Genomic DNA, 19,024 nt, shown 5'->3' with positions numbered 1-19,024 from the left:
AGCCTTGGGTTGGCAGGATTAACTCGATTGGTTAGAGTTTAATAATCGGTTGATCTAGTCTGACTATCGACCCTTGATCTATAGATAAAAAGTTCATGTTGGTAGAATGAGGGTGGACTGTCGAGCAGAGGGTGAATCAGTGTAACCTGATAGATTGCTAATTCATTGACAAGGGAGTCCTTCTAGATGACCGAGAGACTCTGTTGCATTGTTGATTCTCGACCTCAGATTAGGAACCTAGGGGGCTAACACGCACCAAATGCCGCAAAGCACCGGTAACTTATGCAAGTTTGCATGGCATATGAATAGTATTATGATTAGAGTCCATTGTCAATCTCACAGAGAACGAGGCAATCTCAATTCAGGAAAGTTTCTAGTCTATGATTGTAAGCCCTAGCCTGAAATTTTGGGTTTAATTAAAATCTGACATAATAATCCTAAGTTATCAATAATTACAGTTTAAAAACAGAAAAATTGAAGGGTTCGAGTGTTTAAAAGTTCTCCTTTGAAGTGGTTCAAACATGATTTTTGAATGTGAAAGCTTCTTTTAGATAATCATAGTGACAAATGAGAACAATAATCTTCTTTACCCCCTTTCGGTAGTATAAAGAAGTTTGGCTAGTCAATAGGTTTATTTCCATAAAGCTTAATACTATCTCTATCAAAACATTTTTCCTATATTTGTGCATCATCCTACAAGATATATTCCTATTCTCATAAGCTAATGTGATTAATTTAGTTGATTAAATTATTACCCCTTTTGAGACTCATAATTCACAACAAGTTCTAACAAATCATATGACCAAAATGAAATGTAAAAGAAGATCGAAAAGTTAATCATCATTAGAAACCAAATCATTCAAAGCCATACTAAAAATTTCACAGTCATCAACCTTACTTCCCCACTCCCAAGGGAGACAAATAAGATTACTCACTATGCATACTTAACACACAAACAATCTCATTTGAATAAAAAGAGAAATTAAATGCAAAAGCCTTGAAAGTAAATATTACAATCAACAAATGAACTTTAGAAAGGTCTTATCTCTTTCCTTCACAAATTGAGAAAAAATGTAAATACAAGCAATTGCCTCTGTGTTTCTCATACACCTCACTTCTTCTTCTTCAATTGTTGATCTATTTCTAGCTTTCTCTTCAATTCCTCTCTCAGAAAATGACAGACGAAAATTAATGATAAAAGCTCTATTCTAAATTCATCTCCCCCATTTTTATGTTCTCTCCCCATCATCTCAAAGTTTGAACTGCTCCAAGCCTCCAACTGCCAATTCGATTTTGGGTGCCTAGGCGCCAAGCTCTTGGTTAAGAACTGTATGATGGCGCCTAAGTTCTAGATATCGTGTCGCCTAAGCACCCATAACAGTGCATTGGCGCCCAATGGTTGGCGCCTAAGTGCCAAACTCTTGAGTATGTTGCTCAAATTTAGAGATTTCTAGCGCCAAAATGCCAATGTTCAGGCGCCTAAGTGCCCAATAGTTCATTTATGCTCAACCTCCATTATGTTTCAATTTGATCCCTGATATTTTCTTTCTCTGCTATCACAAACAAAAACAATAAAAACTTTCCTCAAAGTGCAATATCATCATATAAAATTTGAAAATGCATATAACAACGAATGCAAAATTAACAACACATCAGGGGCGTCTACGGAATGGTCGGTGATGCTGAAGAACTAGATTTATTCCTCGCATATGATTTAGCAAGAGATTAGTTGATTCGTTCGCTCGGCTTTTCAGTAGTGGTTAGCTTAGATGTTCTGGTGATATCCAATTGGATAAGTGGGGCAGCTTGGTTTCCTCTCAGTGGACCCTCCTTTTTGTACTTCATTCTTTCAAGGTTGTTGGATCTTCTTGAGATTCATGCTCGCACAATCTTGATGTACATGTAAAATTTGAAATTTAGGTGTTTGATATGCAAATACATTGAGATTGAGTGGCATGCATGTAAATCCTCCTATATGAATACAACATAGTAGCTTCTCACCAACATAGTTCCACTTCATGTATTGTATATACAATGCAATGGTTCCTAGATCAAATGATTGAGATGAAGATCAAAAGAAACGAGATGATGACATTTGAGATGGGGCTTAGCGTTTTGTAATATATAATCATCTCAGTAGACATGTGTACGAGTACAACCAAAAAATAGGCCTTGTCGAGCAGGAAAGATCCACCACCGAAGATTAACTAGGAGACGAGCAACCGTCAAGTCGGCCACCTATACCACCCGGCCTAACATCTCTTGCGCCACCTAGTTGGCCACCTTTACCCGGTCGACCAACTTGGGCCAGCCACCACTTGCCGCTAACTGCCTCCAACCATCCGGCCAACTTTGGCTGACCACCTATTGCCGGCTAGCCACCCGGCTTGCCATTTCGACCTTGTGCGCCACCTCAAAGCAAAAGGACAGCTTGTGTCGACCATCCCGCACTAGCGAAGACGGATCTAAACTAGTTTACCTCTTGATGTCCCCTTAAAATAGGGGCATGCATGTAATTTCCTCACCCCAGGGAGCTTGCTTTCTTTCTCCCTCGCTTGTAACCTAAACTTTTGTCGAATAGAAGGGATGTCGACAAGTCCTAGGACCACCTCTATTTGCCCCTACAGGGAACTCTCTTTCTCTCTCTCTCTCTCTCTCTCTCTCTCTTTTTCTTTCTCTCTCTTTTTTCTCCCCTACGAGGCAACCCTCTCTCGCTTTCTTTTCCTCTCTTTCTTCTCCCCCAGAATCCGATTTTATTCCTTGGACACGCTCCAAAGAACAGATTTGGATTCAACAATATGACTTGAATTCAATCTCAAGTGACTATTTTAAATAAGATTTAAACTAGTATTTTAATTTTGTGTGCTAATTTATCACTTTTACTCTGTTGCAATTCTCTAACCAAATTAGTATGCTTTTTTTTTTATAAATAAACAGCCCTAATTCGAGGCTGTTGGTTTTTAGATTTTTTCAAAAGCATACAATAGATGAAATTCTTAGATTTTTTTTTCATTATTTCGATCCCCAAGGCAGTTGAAAAAAATATTACATATGATTAATCGTATGTAGATCAATGACTGTGATGCGCTAAAATAATATTTGCTCCCTCAATTGAGTTTGAGGTTAAGGCAAGTAATCAACTACATACTCTTTTTGGTTTCTTGTAACTTCAGAAAAAAGCTTACATTTAGAGAAAACAATTGAAAAGTGAAAATGACAAGGTTTTAACTAACTTTTTTAGAAAAGCTTGCTGGTAGAGATAACTGCAACAAATTAAATATTTGAAGAGGGCCATAGCAATTACTGACATAAAAATTCGATTTTAAAAAAACTCGATTTTAAAATTTAACCATTTCTTATTGGAAACGACAACGGCTCTGTCTGCCGCTGCCCATGTGAGCTGCTCTCCTCTCCTTGAGGAAACCATTAGCAGAATAAAACTTGAGCAACGAGGAAAGAATCCCAAAATAGCTTCTCTCTTCTCCGGCGAGTTTAGCGGCAGAAGCGGGTGAGTTGAATGGCAAGACGATTCCCCATTGGGGGGCGGCTGTTTTAAGTAATTTCTTTGCCCTCTCATCTTCGGTTTCTCTCTTTTCTTTGACATATTGCTTTATGGAGCGAAAGTTTGGGTTTTTGGGTTTTTGGTTTGAGTGAAGGGCGGTAGAGTTAAATCTGACTGAAAGATTTGATTTTTGAAGAGGATATAGTTGAGGGATTCGTCCTCGTATGCAAAGATGAGAGCTTTGAGCAGTTTGGGAATAGGGCTCAGCCTTGTATCCGGTTTCCTGCTACTGGCTTTAATTGCAGAGCTCTACTACTTGTTCTTGTGGAAGAAGAGAGTGCCAAACAGAGAGATGGAAAATGACTACCAGAGCCCAATAAGAGAGCTCCTCTACATTTTCTGCTGGAAAAAGCCTTCCTTTTTGAGATCAACTGCTCTCAATCCTCGAGAAGTATGCACCTCTGCACAGATACCTAATGGATCTGATGATGCTCACATAGATTCCGGCTCTAGCAAAGATTTCCTTATTCCGTTTGGAAGTGGAGAGGAAAGTATGGAGGCTGAGCTAATGAGGCTTCACAGTCTGTCCGGTCCTCCAAGATTTCTTTTCACCATAAAGGAGGAGACAAAGGAGGACTTGGAATCTGAGAGTGGAAGGAGTGGGAAAGGGTCAAGAGGGGGCAGCTTGAGTGATTTGCTTCTCCCTGCCGAGACTCCATTTTTAACCCCTCTCTCATCTCCTCCGTTCTTCACTCCACCCTTAACCCCTATGGATTGTTACAGACATCTTGGATTCAATCCCCTCTTTGAGTCCTCAAGAAACGATGATTTGGGCACTAAGGTCAGGTCCTCACCTCCTCCCAAGTTCAAGTTTTTGAAAGATGCGGAGGAGAAGCTTTATAGGAAGACACTCATGGAGGAAGCTCTTAAGGCTCAAAAAGCAAACTTTGGGCTTGTTGAAGATGTACCAAAGGTAAACCAAAGCTCTTATGCCACTTCTGCAGGGACTGATGCTTCTTATTCTCCTTCAGAAGAGGAAGATGGGTCTTTTATCACTATTGTCATTGGGAAGAACAGAGAGAAAGGTCATCATCTTCATTGTTTAGGCTCCTCACAAGTAAATCCATTACCTTCATCATCTCCTATTCAGAGGCGTGCATAATACTGGAGTTCTAAGGAGTGGCAACAAAAATTGAAGTTTTAATGTTTGCTACCATGTTGCTCACTCACCATTTCATATGCAGACTGAATTTAACTTTTTTTTTTTTTTTGTGGGTCTCTTTTTCTTCAGTAAAGTAAGCTTGATTTCTCTTTTCCATTTTAGCTCATGATTTGTGTGAAGTAGTATGTCTTCTTTATACTTAGGATATAGCTGATATGTGAACTATTTAGTCATCATTCCGAGATGATAAATGATGTATATGTAAATTGTTAATGAGAGAAATTTTCTGCTGAAAATCTGAGTAGATTTTTTGTCCAAGTTGCTCGCTTCTCTCACCTCACTGGCGTTCGTGCTTGTCCTCTTTGTGATAAGTAATCATGGATGCCGCCTCCTCTTTTTCAAAAGAAGAGTTAGTGGCCTTCTTCTAGTAGTAAGGCCCTCCCTCCACTTTATATTACTTTGTTCATACTTCTGCTGCAAAAAATTACTGCTAATTATAGGTTGCCAAGCACAAGTAATTTATGTAGGGATTGTTTGCGATCAATTTGTATATATATATATACATGTTTTTTCCAAATATTTGAAATTTCAATGTGAGAGGATATATAAAAACTCAGGAAGCTCAAGGAGTTTAAGTATTTTGAAGGCCACCCGACACTCGTGGAGCTTGAATCCAGGCCGCAAAACCGACAACAACACCATAGATGTCTGATCGATAATAAGGGCCGGTTAGGGAACTTTCCTCACCAGGAGCTCAAGTTCCGTAGCTTGGATTGGACAAAAATCACGAGATGGTTTCCTACTCAGTAGTGACAAGCTTCGCAAAGGGTGAGACAACAATCATCCCACAGAGGAGTCTAGGCGGCCTCCTCCCATAGAGAGGGGACCCAACCAAAGACGAATGTCCAATCAAGCGACCAGGACCCCATGCGATTGAAGGGTTAGAAACTTGCTTCAACGCCCTGGGTATATAACAGTTGCGGCATAAGCCCTCCGGTCAAACAAAAACAATCGACCAAGACGTCATGATTGTCCGACCAATCCCACAAATCCTTCGACCAAACAAAAGCAGACGATAGAGATGCTAAGATTGTTCGACCGATCCCACGAGCCATTCGACAAAACAAAAGTGGACGGCCGAGACGCCAAGTTTGTTCAATCGTTTCCTCTTCTTACAAGTCTGAATCATGTTCATTTCCGGAGATGATCCCCTACCCGAGATTTACAAGCTCCACAAGGGTTAATGGGAACTCATCCTAATGGTGTATTCAAAGGAAAATACTTCGAAGCCGGAGAGATGGCCCAAAAACCCACCATAACAAAGTGCAAAAAGTGTCTGAATAAGAAGTATCAACATTAATTTATGTGATCATCTTTTTTTGTTTTAAAAAATTTCTTATCCCTATTGAGTGGTCTGTATGCAAGTCTGCCGATCTTAAATTGGGTTATTTTACTCATTCGTTGAAGACACATAACTGTGTCAGTAGCAACTCAGAAAAGTACCTCAGAAATGAAGTACATTTACTCAACACAACAGAGCATCAATTATAATAGTTTTGGGCCTTATTTTATGATTTTTTTTTGTATTTTTCTATAGATATCATATAGTTTTTATATAATATTATTTTTTCCTTAAAAATTATATTTGGCAACATTAATTGTTTCAGTCCTAATGTTTTCTGATTGTTGGACCAACACTAAGTTCCCGAAAAAATCATCTGCCCCGAAACTTTATGAGCACATAATTGTTTCAGCCTACGAAATTTTATCTGAAAAACAAAAACGTCACAATATTGTTTATGGTAAATGTTGTCAATTTTCATTGAATAATGTTCTGAGGGATTGAATAAAAATATAAAATTGGTACAAAACTTGATAGTTTTCTTTTTTTTTTTTTCTCAAATACGATGTCTCAAATACGATGGGCATTCTGAACTCACGAAAATATATTGTGTTCGGAGTACAGATGCAAGCAGTATACGGACGATGTGATTCACCGGATGAGCCGAAGAGAAGAGAAAAAGAAAACTCATCGCCCACCAGTATATTGTGTCTGTTGTCTGGAAGCTTCTTGTGTCCGGACTTTAGACGTGATATTTTCTCCTAACTCACAGTAAAATATTACAGAAGGTCAAGTATCTCTACATGAAAATGTGTATTTACTTTTGAAAAGTTAAAATAGTAATATTTTTGGTGATATAAAGATAAAAATAAAGATTAGTTATTAGATGTGCAAATACATAGGAGTTGGATGGTATGTATGTAGATGCCCATGTTTTTATACTTATTACTTGAGCTACCCGTTGGCCAACGGCTAACTTTATGTATTATTATCTAACTGCACCAAAACTCATACTTTTATGTTACTTCTTCCCTTTCTCCCATTCTTTCTTCTTGAAAGAAGACAATTCCATCCCTTCTTCTCCATCAAATTCTTCCTTCCCCAACCAACTTGTTTGTTTCTTATTTGAGATAATATTTTGTTGAGATTTTAGGACTAGACTTTCTAACAAAAGGCCTTGAGACATGTTTAGTTGCATATTTTATGTTTACTTGTTTAGTTTAGTTTCATTTATTTTCTTTTATACTTAATCTTTGAATAGTATTCATGTTTAAAAGATTTATTACAAAAATAACAATTACTTTTTTGTTAGGTTCTATATTTTTTTATGAGTGTGATAGTATACTAAGGCTTTTGTTGTCATTGAAAACTTGAATATTATGATTCCTTAGATAAAATTAATACTCATCATATTTTCAATGTCATCACATTAATTAGGTTTATACTTCAAAATTATAGATAAATTCACAATAAGAGTGATTTTGGGGGTGCTACTAATCAATTTTATATATGCTCGCTATATTTATTTCATTGATGTAAGTTCATATTATGTTAAAATTTTCTCTATTAAATCCATCCAATCAACAATGATTTTTATTTTTTTTGTCTCAAATAAATTTAGAACATGCTAGTTCAATGAGATATTCAGTCACCAATTTGTGTCCTTAATTATGTTGTATTATGGGCAATTAAGTGTTGATAATATTTATCACCTATTTACACTAGTAGGCGAAATTATCCCATATAAGTCCCAAGGAATATAATTTTCTAACAACTTTAAAAGTCCCAAGGCAGATAAATTTCAAATAAGCTTAAAATAAAAATTTTAATCTCACTAAATTATGATATAATTCATAGTAATTTTTTTGTGTGGTTTCCCCCTAAATGATGTTAGGGTTTTATGAGAAATTGTGTCAATTCATAATATTATATGTCAAAATTAATTATATTTATAATAAATACAAACATATGGATAGTATTCTACCCAAACCACTAATTCAACTTAAGATGAGCTAGTCGTGGAAATATCTTAAATAGTCATGACACAATAAACAAGGGACACATCAATATCCCAATAAGTATTAATGAACTCAATAATTAGTTTCAAGTCAAATATTAGGGATTTCCCATATAAGTGAAATTTATTTATAACAACATTCTATGCTTGCCCATACTCGAACCAAAGACTCACACAATCTTCTCATTAAGATATATGTTCTTAGGATGCTTCAATTTTATATTTAGTAGATGTTGACTAGAGACATGAAAAGATGAATAGGGTTTGATCGGCAAGTCCAATGGTAGTGGTGATAAACATGGATCATCTTATGAGGAAGTGAACTCCAGTGTCAACATTTTAGGGTATGATCTTATGAGATATTACTCCAATATAAGTGCTAATATGGAGAACCGCGGGTTTATGAATAATAAATAGGTGCATGGTTATTAGATGACAAGAGAGTAGGATGAAGATGCCAACTTCAATGGTTTATCTAATGATACCCTACTTTCATCACATGAAGATACAATTTGCATTAAATAGTTGGTCCATCATTAATACAGTTAAGGTCATAAATTTCTTATTTAATAAGAAGATTTTGATTATAATGTGTACATAATAAGATCATTCTTCCAAAACATATTTATAGCATTTAGATCTAATTTAAATAAGTTTTTAGCAAATGTTTGGATGATATCTAGTTTGGATATATCACATGCATGCACAAATATAATGATGATTTTCTAACAATAAAAGTATAATTTGAAGTACAATAACCATTTCATATTGCATGTAGTTTGATGATAAATTTATTTTTTTAAAAAAATAGAAATTATTATTCGAATAGAAACCAAATTTAAAGTAAGTTACATCAAGGCTAGGAATGCAATACATATGAAAATTCTGTCAATATTTGATAAATGGGAGAAATTTTATCATTTAATCAATTTGATTATGTAGACCACGTATTCTATCATATAAAAATCAATGTATAGAATGTATTCAGGTCAAAAAAATAGTTCCAATGAAATTTTTAGACATTTGGGCCTTTTATAACATGATAAAAATTATGAGATTGTCTTAAGCATAGAGGGACTATGGCTTTTGGGCAAGTATAGATAAATCTTATCAATTGTTATAGGAATTAATGTTAACAATAATTTATTTATCCTAAGAATTACAATCATTGAATTAGTGTGAAATAAGTTTTGTATTTGGTTTCTTTGTTGTCTCTATTTTATAATTCCAATGGTTCCACTAAGAATTGGTTTGTGCATAATTTTGGATAATAATACACTGCAATTGTAGAGAAATATTCCCATGGGCAAACACATTTTCATTGTTTGAAAAACCTAAGTGAGAGTTTCAAAGAGGTAAAATATATAATATGAATATAAAATATTAAATTTTTATTGAAACAGACATTACATAAAATAGTAATAAAATCTAAACAGTCATATGATGAATGACCAATAAATAAATTATTAAGGAAGAAGCACAACAATGATTAGTAGAATGTGATGTTAAATTATGTTTATTTACACAAAATGGTGGTTAAAGATATGGTACACTAACCAAATGTTTCAGACTATTTTAATGATGTTTTAAAGTGCGTACATGGTCTACCCATGCATACACTTATATATGCAATTTACTGCAACATTATGACACTTTTTCTTAGTAAATGAATAATATTATCTTTCAAGAGAATGAGAATGAGTACATATATTTGCAAAGGTAAAAAATATTTATGTTAATGGATATGAATAAGAAGCCAAATGCTTTCATGAACCCACTAAAATAAATGACCATAAAGCTTATGAAATTGAAATGCCTTATATGTTTTTCGAAGTAGACCGCTTAGGTGATAATATATGTAAGTCCACATTTAACTAAACAAAAATATATTACATGTGATGTGCACCTTAGGGAAAATATGAGTTATCACCAGTCAAAAGTTCTAAATTACAAAGTATTACATTTTAAAGTAGTGCTACATAATATATATAGCTGGATTTTTGTCATTTTCTTTTGTAATGAGTATCAACTACTCAATCATCAATGATATATTTTTAAGATTAATCCACTAAACTACAAATGAAAGTAGGTAAAACTCAATGCAAAATGGTACAAGAACAACAATGGATAAGTCTAAAGGGCATACCAATCAAGTTTGTGGTTTATGAAAAACTATTGGCATAATAAATCCACTTTTCTATATAATCTTCAAACCAAAAACTATGCTAAAAAATCCGCCCTAATATTTTTCTATATTTCTATTTTCTTATTTTATTAAGCAAGTATAATGGCTAAAGGGATTCTATTATAAATAGCATATTATGGAAGAAAATGTTTCTTATGATCAAAATCCAATGGACGTTCAGTTTAGCATTGCCTCCTTATTCGTAGGCATAAGAATTTATGAAATGACTTTAATCCTTTATATATTTTTAGTATATTTTTAACTCGATAAATATTTTTTAATATTTTTGGAGATAATTATTTTGGAGGTTGCCTTGCTTTTGTTTATGATTTGAGTATGACCATTAAATTATCCACTTTTTGTGGGTTGTTTACATTTGGCAAGTTTGTATTGTGTAAGCTAGCTCAAGTACAGTATATTAAGTCAACACTTACTACATTGGTGAAGCAATGGTTGTTATAGGCAAACATTTTTTTAGTTTCTTATTAAGAAGATGATAATGACATTTCAAAATGTTGGTATGATTATGTAGATTTAGATAGATGATTCTCTTCCAGTTTAACATGTTGTTTTAAGAGGGTAGGCAACAACATTCTTGATCAAATTATTGCAGTGATCTATTTGGTTGACATATCAAGAGAGTAGTACACCATAACCTTATTAGTCCAAACTTCACGTCAAGATTTTGAACAAGGCAAGCTTATGCATTAATTTTCATGCCATTGAGACGGCTAAGAGAGCCTCATGAGGGACTCATTTATTGATCGAGACAAAATTGATACCTAAGACATATTTGAGAATACATGCTATACATAATAGGCTAATTCCTATTACATAAAATATATAAAAATGAAGTTTCCTTGCAATAATTATTACAATCGGACGATTTAGATGCTTTTAACATAATTTTTTGTTGGGGCAACCTTAATACATAAATACAATAAAAATGGAATTACCAAGCCAATATGTCCCATCATTGTGACCAAGTTACCCATTTTGTACGTGTGTGTGTGTGTGTGTATATATATATACATACATAACACTCCATTTCCTTTACCCATAAAAGTTAGATGGGTTAAGCCTAGCTTGTAAGTAGTTCTCATAAAATTTGATTTATAATTTTTTGGCAGTTTCTCATCTTGATTATTTCGTTAGTGTTGAAAATCTTATATAGGCGGGACTAAAAACATGAATATTATATGCTAATTGCTAATATGACAATTTTTAGAGATAAATTGGATGCTCTATTAAAATCACATGAAATGCACCATAAAAGATGATTTAATTATTTTTAAATATGATCCTATTTTCTTTTTTCTTTTTTTTTGATGAAATTATGATAATTTTAATGAAACATGCTTTCTAAAAACTATGTAAAATTTTTTCTAAGTTTTGTGCGGTGGATGTTCGCATGATTTATGAGAATATATACCAGGATTGAGTACAATTAATCAACTAAAACATGTTAGAATGACATCTGCCAAGTCTTGTAATATGGCAGTTCAATCTTTCAACATATATTTACATAGCACCAATAAGACTTGGTTTTAGTTGGGTGGTTGTTAGAGAGAAAGTAAATTTCAATTGGAGTATAAATTGACATTTGGGTGAACATGGAAGCCTGCATAGTTCTTAGTGAAGATAGTCACAAGAGTAAAAACTATATATTTATTTGCATACTTGCTAAAAGGACCATTTGATTCTTTGGTATTTGTTCTCTTAAAACGCAAGGAAAGCAAGCAATAGTTATTTTGTAATACAAACAAACTGTTACAACTGATACCTCTTATTTGTTATGCAAGTATGTTTTGGGCTGCTGAGTGCTTGTAGCCAAGAAGAGAATACTCAGCATCCAACAAAAAGTGAACAAATTTGTAAAGTTATTTTAAAAATGTGGTAACATATCATATTAGTGACACATGGTATCATGTTATGTTCACTACAAGACTTTAGCCGATTTCCAATGGTCTCCACCCCTCAGAAGTAACGGCATTGTCGCATGTTCTTGAAAAAGTTGACGGTCATCCGACGAGTGAGGGCCGCCACTTTTATGATTATTGGAAATCCAATTTTTGATGTTTTTCCGACACTCATCTTTTCGACGATATTCTGATGGGTTATTGCCCGTTGTTATGGTTTCCGATGGAGACTTACCTTAGCGGTTGATGCCTAGCAAGAGACTGGCAACTACATGTTGGATTGTCGTCGGTTGACAATTTGTTCTTGGATTTTGATTGTCCGCCGAAAAATCCTCGATAAGCCGTCGGAAAACTATAATTGAAAAAAAAAAAATAATCTTCTTTGTTTCATTAGAATTTTCACCCCTACAATTGTATCACAAAAACATATGAAATAATATACATCACACAATCTAATTTCCCTATCCACATAGCTAGTAAACCAGAACCTTATGAAGACAATCACAAATTAAAAATAAATGCTATTGTAATGAATTAAATAGCAGAAATAAAATAATATGTGCATAATTATTACGTAAATGTCTTGACAAAATAAATAACATAAAACCTTTGATCGCTCTACAAATATGTTCATTTAAATCTCCTCCAATAAAAATTCTTTTCAAGTGATATCATTTGTAATAATTTTTCTATGTCATTCTATTTTTTTTAACCTAAATCTAAACCTATTTGAGGAACATAAACACTTATAACATTAAAAATCTTAATGTCTGTAAGAATCTTTAGTATTATATTTTTATCTTCAATTTTATTAATTTTTATAACATAATTTTTCAAATACTTTTTTATAATTATACATGCAACATCACTAGTGAGACTCCTTATAATTAACCATCTTCCCAAAATAAAAGAAAAAAAATGTAATATTTAGCATGAAAGATACCCACTATGAGGGTTTAATGGGATCAAAACCAACCATATTATCAGAATTATAAATGTACATAAATGCTATGTGACAAATGTTAAAGTGTCACATGCAGATAAGTTTGATGCTAGAGAGAGAGAGAGATTTTCAAATATTAAGGATTGACCAAAAGGCTGACAGCATCTTACCTAAAAAGCATAAGATAAAAGTATAATATAACTATATAGATGCTAGCTTGTAGCCAAGCTAGCAATATTTTCTTTATTTTCTTATGTACAATTGGTAAGTAACAAACAAGCTAAATAGATTATATTGAGCTAGGGCAACATAATATTTTGGAATATATATATATAATATATATATACTCTAAAAGGAATGACGAGTCACCCTTAATGTGCGTAACAATTCGAGTACCGCCTCCTTAAAGCCAACTGTGACATTGAGAACTGGAACCCCCGACCTGAAGGGTTTTATACCGTGAATGTCAACCAACAGACAATGGTATGCACCACACTGGAAGAATAAAATGTGCTGATGCAAAGCAATCATGGAGGACTGTTAATTGGTATCTAATATCTAAACTTTGGTTTTATATTTATGCGCCCAAATATTTCATATCACATCAAAAAGGCCGTTATTTTAATTTATAGAATGTGAAATACACATGTTCAAGTATAGGTAAGTGCTCTCTATGTAAAAATTAAAGTTTAGGTATTGGATTTGTAAATCTATAAGATTTGAGTGGTATGTATGTAATTCTTCCTATCTTTTATTGGGACATTGTTTTTAAGGATCTTGAATTAATTTACACCTTTTTTTTAACAATTTGTTTTTTTTTCCATAAAAACTAAATGGATCTGATAATGTTATTTGCCACAAATAATGGGATCTTTTTGCTTGTTTTCTAAGATATATAAATAAGCTTTACTATAATTTGCACTAAAAAAATATCGAATTTTATGAAAAATCTTAAGTTTAGGAGAGAATATTGAACTTTACTGTTTTTCGCATTCTGCGTAACCTTTAGGAGAGTATACTGAACTTAAAAAAAATTATATCAGGAGTCCTGATGCATTTGAACTTAAAAAATATTATATCAGAAGTCCTGATGCATTTTTGCATCAGGACTCCAATCACTGTCTGTCATTTGTACAGTCCGGACTCACCGTATATTAAATTATTTAGTTTTTTTTTACTAATGGGCTCAGATTGTACATATGGCAAACAGTGAATGTAGTCCAGATGCAGGTATATCGAACTAAGGTTTGTTCTCTCTCATTCGGCCCCGTTTTTAGTTCGACAGCGCCAGCAAGTTTCTCTCTTTCTTCCTCTTCGTTCTTGCTGATAAAGGTATATTTTTTTTTTCTGTTACATTATGATTTATTTGTTGAGGGTGATGATTATTATGGCTTATTTGATCTTTGAGACTAATAGAAATTGGAACCTTTCTCCCTTGCAGAGTTTTAGAACACGTACTGTTTTGAGTTCTATATGTAAAATGCAGCATAGGTGAGTGCGTGGCTGTGTGGTCTCCTTTTTGTCTTTGATTTAAAACGGTTTGCAAAACTGCAACTTTGCAATTATTGCATGCTAAAATCTTGACTGAAAGTAAATGAAAAAAAAAATTTGGGATTGACATTTAACAGTTTCTGGTTCATGTCTGTAGATTTGTATTAACACACAAACTATTTTAATTTCCTTTCATCCTAACAACTTTCATTTGATTAAAGAAAGCTGAAGAGTTTGTTTGTCTGAAATTTGATGCAGTGGAGCTACAATCTATTCATTTTGTATGTCTTCTGTGTTTGGTTTGTAGTTTTAAAATTAAAAATGTTTGATTTGCTGCGAAGTAAATCCAAAACAATTTCATCAGGAATTTAAAACTCAGGGCATTTACATGCATACCGCACAATTATTATGTATTCACATATCTAGCACGTATACACTCTTATTTACATGCATGTCACTTTAAATCTTTTTAAAAGTGAAATATAGACTAGGGCCTCTCTTCTTTCAGTATAGAGAGAGAAAGGAGGCAAAGACAAAATGCCCTAGTTTCTAGGGTTCCAATTATCTTATTTTTCTCACTTCGGAGCTTATGTATGTTTAAATTTTGGTTTGAGTATGATCTTTTGAGTTCATTATGATCTTGTGGGAAGAGCAAATTATTGAGATAGAGCATAATAAGTATACTTTCACGATGGTCTGATTGAGTTAATTGGTCTTCTTCTTTGTGCTAGACTTGCGCATTTGATTTATGAAACTTAAACTTTCATACATGCTTGAAAGTTGCGGACGCTCTTACTGGACATTTATAGGAGGATGTAACTTGGTGTATGTTTTTCGTTGATGATAGCCTTCTTGTGGATAAGACTAGAGAGAAAGTTCGGGAAAATTTTGAATTATAGAGGTCTACGTTGGAGTCTAAAGGCCTTCGTTTGAGTTGAACTAAAACTGAATACATGGAATGCAATTTTAATAATAAATTTTACAATTTTAATAATAATAGCTCTAGTAGCAAAGTTGCAACTATGGGTGATCAAATTATTAAAAGGTGTGAACGCTTTAGATATCTGTGGTTTATTGTTCAAAGTGATAGTTATATAGATGAGGATGTTATTATTAGAATTCAAGTAGGTTGGTTGAAGTAGAGGAATGTGTTGGGCTTATTGTGTGATAGAAAAGTACCTCCTAGACTGAAGGGAAAATTCTATAAGATGGTGGTGAGACCTGCAATGTTTTATGGCACTGAATGTACTGAATGTTGGCCTTTAAAATGTTGGCCTTTAAAAGAGAGGCATAAAACTAAGTTAAGTGTTGCCAAGGTGAGAATGACTAGGTGGATGAGTGGTTTTCCGCTTAGAGACAAAATGCAAAATGAATATATCTGTGATAGGGTTGGTGGAGCTCTAGTGGTAAACAAAATAGAGAGATTCGTCATAGATGGTTTGGTCACATTAAACGCCAATCATCTCCTGATCCAATTAGGAGAGTAGATGTTTTAGATTCGACTTATGTTAAGAAAAGCAGAGGTAGATCTGGCAAGACTTGGGCATATTGTATATAAAAAAAAGATCTTAATTTACTAGAATTAAATGAAAATATGACAATCAACAGGATGCATTGGAGAAAGGGATTTATGTAGTCAACCCCACTTAGTAGGATAAATGTTTGTTGTTGTTGTGGTTATATATGATAGTTTCAGTTATTAATTCAATTTAACTTTTTTTTCTTTACAGGACTTCAAAATCGATGATGCAGGTAAAATATCGGTTCGTTGTACACTCGACATAAATTTTATTTATATTGTCCTACATTTGACTTCTGCCTGATCAACTCGAGGGTAGGATTTTTAGAAATGTATAAGACTTCTGTTCATTTTATTTTATTTTCTATGTTTATATTTATTAATGTAATTTTTTTTGTGTAAAATTTTGATGTGTACTGAATATTATAATTTGTAATTGTGATTCTCTTAATAAAAATTTTATTGCTTTAGTTGCTATTTTTATGTAAAATTGTTTGTTATAAATTTATATTCTAAAAAAATCAATAAATATAATTTTTTTAAAAAAAACTTCAAGCTGGTTCCCGAGCTAAGCTTGAGTTGATTCGAGCTAAAGACCTCAAGTCGAACAAATAAATAGCTTATTTTCGAGCCATTTCGAACAATATCAAATAATTTCGAGTCGAACACAAACAAACTAATTTTGAGCATAAGCTATTTCAAACAGCTATCATAACAAACGAGCTGAACAGGAACAGAGCCTCAGCTGGCTCGTGTGTGTTCGGCTCCTTTACACCCTAGCCATGGGTAGTGATCCGAGCTCAAAGAAACGGCGCAGGTTCAATTTTCCGATGGCATACCCACCATCGCATGGTCCCAGCTCGTTTTCCCGCAACCTTGACTTCAGCGAGCGTAATGGATGTCTTAACAGTGTGGTCATCAAAATCATCCACGACCCCGGATGCGGTGTACCGCTTGCCCGCGTAACCTTCCTCCATACATTCCGCTACAAGCACCAGGAGGATCTCTTTGTCGCGGCCGATGGCATTTGCACCGGTCAATTCGTGTACTGCGGTCGCAAAGCGTCTCTCATGGTCGGAAATGTTCCTCCTCTTCGCTCCATCCCTTAGGGCGCTGTTGTATGCATCGTTGAGAACCATGTTGGAGATCGTGGAATGCTCGCGAGGGAGTATGGGAACTGCGCTATTGTAATCAGCCATAACCCTGATAATGGAACCGGTAGGAGTAAAGTCCCATCTCGAGCAAGCGGGGAAAAAATCGTCCCAAGTGGTTGTCGCGCCATGATCGGGCAATACGTCAGCGGCGGTCGAACCAAAAAGCGTCTTCTGAAGGCAGTGAAGCGCTTGTTGTTTTTTTCCTGCTGTTTTTACTTCTGTAGAAATATATTCGATGGATAATTTTCTACTATTTATAGCCGCCGGTTCCCCAGTTGCTGTCGTTTTTCACCCTAATTGTCGCCCGTTTTTCTCTTCCCTATTAGTTTTCCAAAGGTTCATGCTAACGTGGGCAACCAATAGTGGATTACTGCGGCCTCTCACCAAGGACCCCTCTCTGATGGGTTGTGTGCCGATGGCTTCTCCTCTGTCTATCCCAGCTGCAGGACTTTCCCTCTGTTCTTCCCCGAAGGACCTACCCATTGTTTTTACCCAAAGGACTTTCCTGCAAGAAACAAAGTAGTTTTTTATGCTATTCTTCCCGGTCACAGGAATTAACACAGGTTTTATCCTAAAATCGAGCACTGCATACAACATTTTTCCCTTCCCTTTGAAAGCGTCAGGGGGAGCTTCGTTTCCAACAACCATCCTTCGGAGTTTTTTCAAATTCCAGACCCTCCTTCGGAGTTTTTCCTTACAGTCAGTCTATCTCCGGAGTTTTTTTCCTGCACTAGGCTCTCCTTCAAAGTCTATCATGCAGCAAACTCTCCTCTAGAGCTTTTCTTATAGGAGGCCTTCCTCTAAAGTTTTTTTTCTATATCAAGCCCACCTCCAGAGCTTTTTCTGTAGCAAAGTCTACCTCTGGAGCTTTTTCTTTCTTTGCAGACCATGCCCTGTAGTTTTTTCTGTTGGTTGTCTACTTCGCTGCAAACTCCCGGCAACATTGCCTTTATGAGCCTTTCACCTACCTATATAAATTGCACGAACTGCAGTCAAAGACAACCGCGATCAACTAGACGTTAATTTTTCATGTAGATTGTCCACTTCCTTACAAAATCTCCTGCAAGATTGCCTCTAAGGGTTTTTTGTCTATCTACTGACACTGCAGGAACTATAGTCAAAGAGAATTGCAGTCAACTAGAAGTCATTTTTTCATACATTGTCTACTTCCCTATAAACTCTCATGTAGCATTATTTGTAATAATCTTCCGCCTATCTATAGACACTGCAGGAACTACAGTTAAAAACAATTACAATACGAGATGAAGACTTTAAGTTCTACTTCACATAGTCTTTCTCAACTATTGTTTGATATTTTCAAATCCAAGATGAACATGATTTTTAATCATATTTCAATTTGAATAACGATATTAGAATTTATATAAGAAAATAATTAATTCATATTATATGTTATGAGTATTAAATTTATTTTTCAAATATAATTTTATTTCCTTTCCTATTTTAGATTTATTTCCTTGAACTGGATTTATTTTCTTTTCTATTTTAAACTTTCATATTTTATGTTATTTCCTTTATCTCTACACAATTAATATGAATTGATTAATTTAATATATTATGTGTTATATTTTTGCTTTCATATTTTTCTTTTTTATTCTAAGATTCATGTAAAAATTATTTATATCTTTTTTCATAACAATAAAAATATTTCGCATTATTCTGAATTTGAACAATATATATCTCATTAACTTCTTGAATAACTTAACTTCCATCACCAGCAGAAAGTGGCAGAAAGCCCTAAAAACGCGAAACAATTATCAATAACAACACGA

The 19,024-nt window shown here is 34.2% G+C and overlaps 1 protein-coding gene and 1 pseudogene across 1 annotated transcript; both read left to right on the top strand.

Moving 5' to 3' along the window:
* The first annotated feature begins 3,256 nt into the window (after positions 1–3,256).
* On the top strand, positions 3,257–4,768 carry LOC110018680. Its single transcript, XM_020716072.1, has 2 exons — positions 3,257–3,556; positions 3,699–4,768. Exon 2 carries the CDS (start codon positions 3,735–3,737, stop codon positions 4,662–4,664), a length of 930 nt encoding a protein of 309 aa, XP_020571731.1. The 5' UTR covers positions 3,257–3,556; positions 3,699–3,734; the 3' UTR covers positions 4,665–4,768.
* An 11,539-nt stretch (positions 4,769–16,307) lies between these two features.
* LOC110018650 lies at positions 16,308–17,477 on the top strand (annotated as a pseudogene).
* The last annotated feature ends 1,547 nt before the right edge of the window (positions 17,478–19,024 follow it).

This window comes from Phalaenopsis equestris, unplaced genomic scaffold (assembly GCF_001263595.1).
Source record: "Phalaenopsis equestris unplaced genomic scaffold, ASM126359v1 Scaffold000030, whole genome shotgun sequence".
In the NCBI taxonomy this organism is placed as follows: Eukaryota; Viridiplantae; Streptophyta; class Magnoliopsida; order Asparagales; family Orchidaceae; genus Phalaenopsis; species Phalaenopsis equestris.
The sequence above is the reverse complement of the archived record's forward strand: the minus strand, read 5'-3'. Positions and strand labels throughout refer to the sequence as shown.

Bases quoted from the DNA above. Each gene is read 5' to 3' on its own strand.
- LOC110018680 (XM_020716072.1), top strand. From the start codon at position 3,735: ATGAGAGCTTTGAGCAGTTTGGGAATAGGGCTCAGCCTTGTATCCGGT.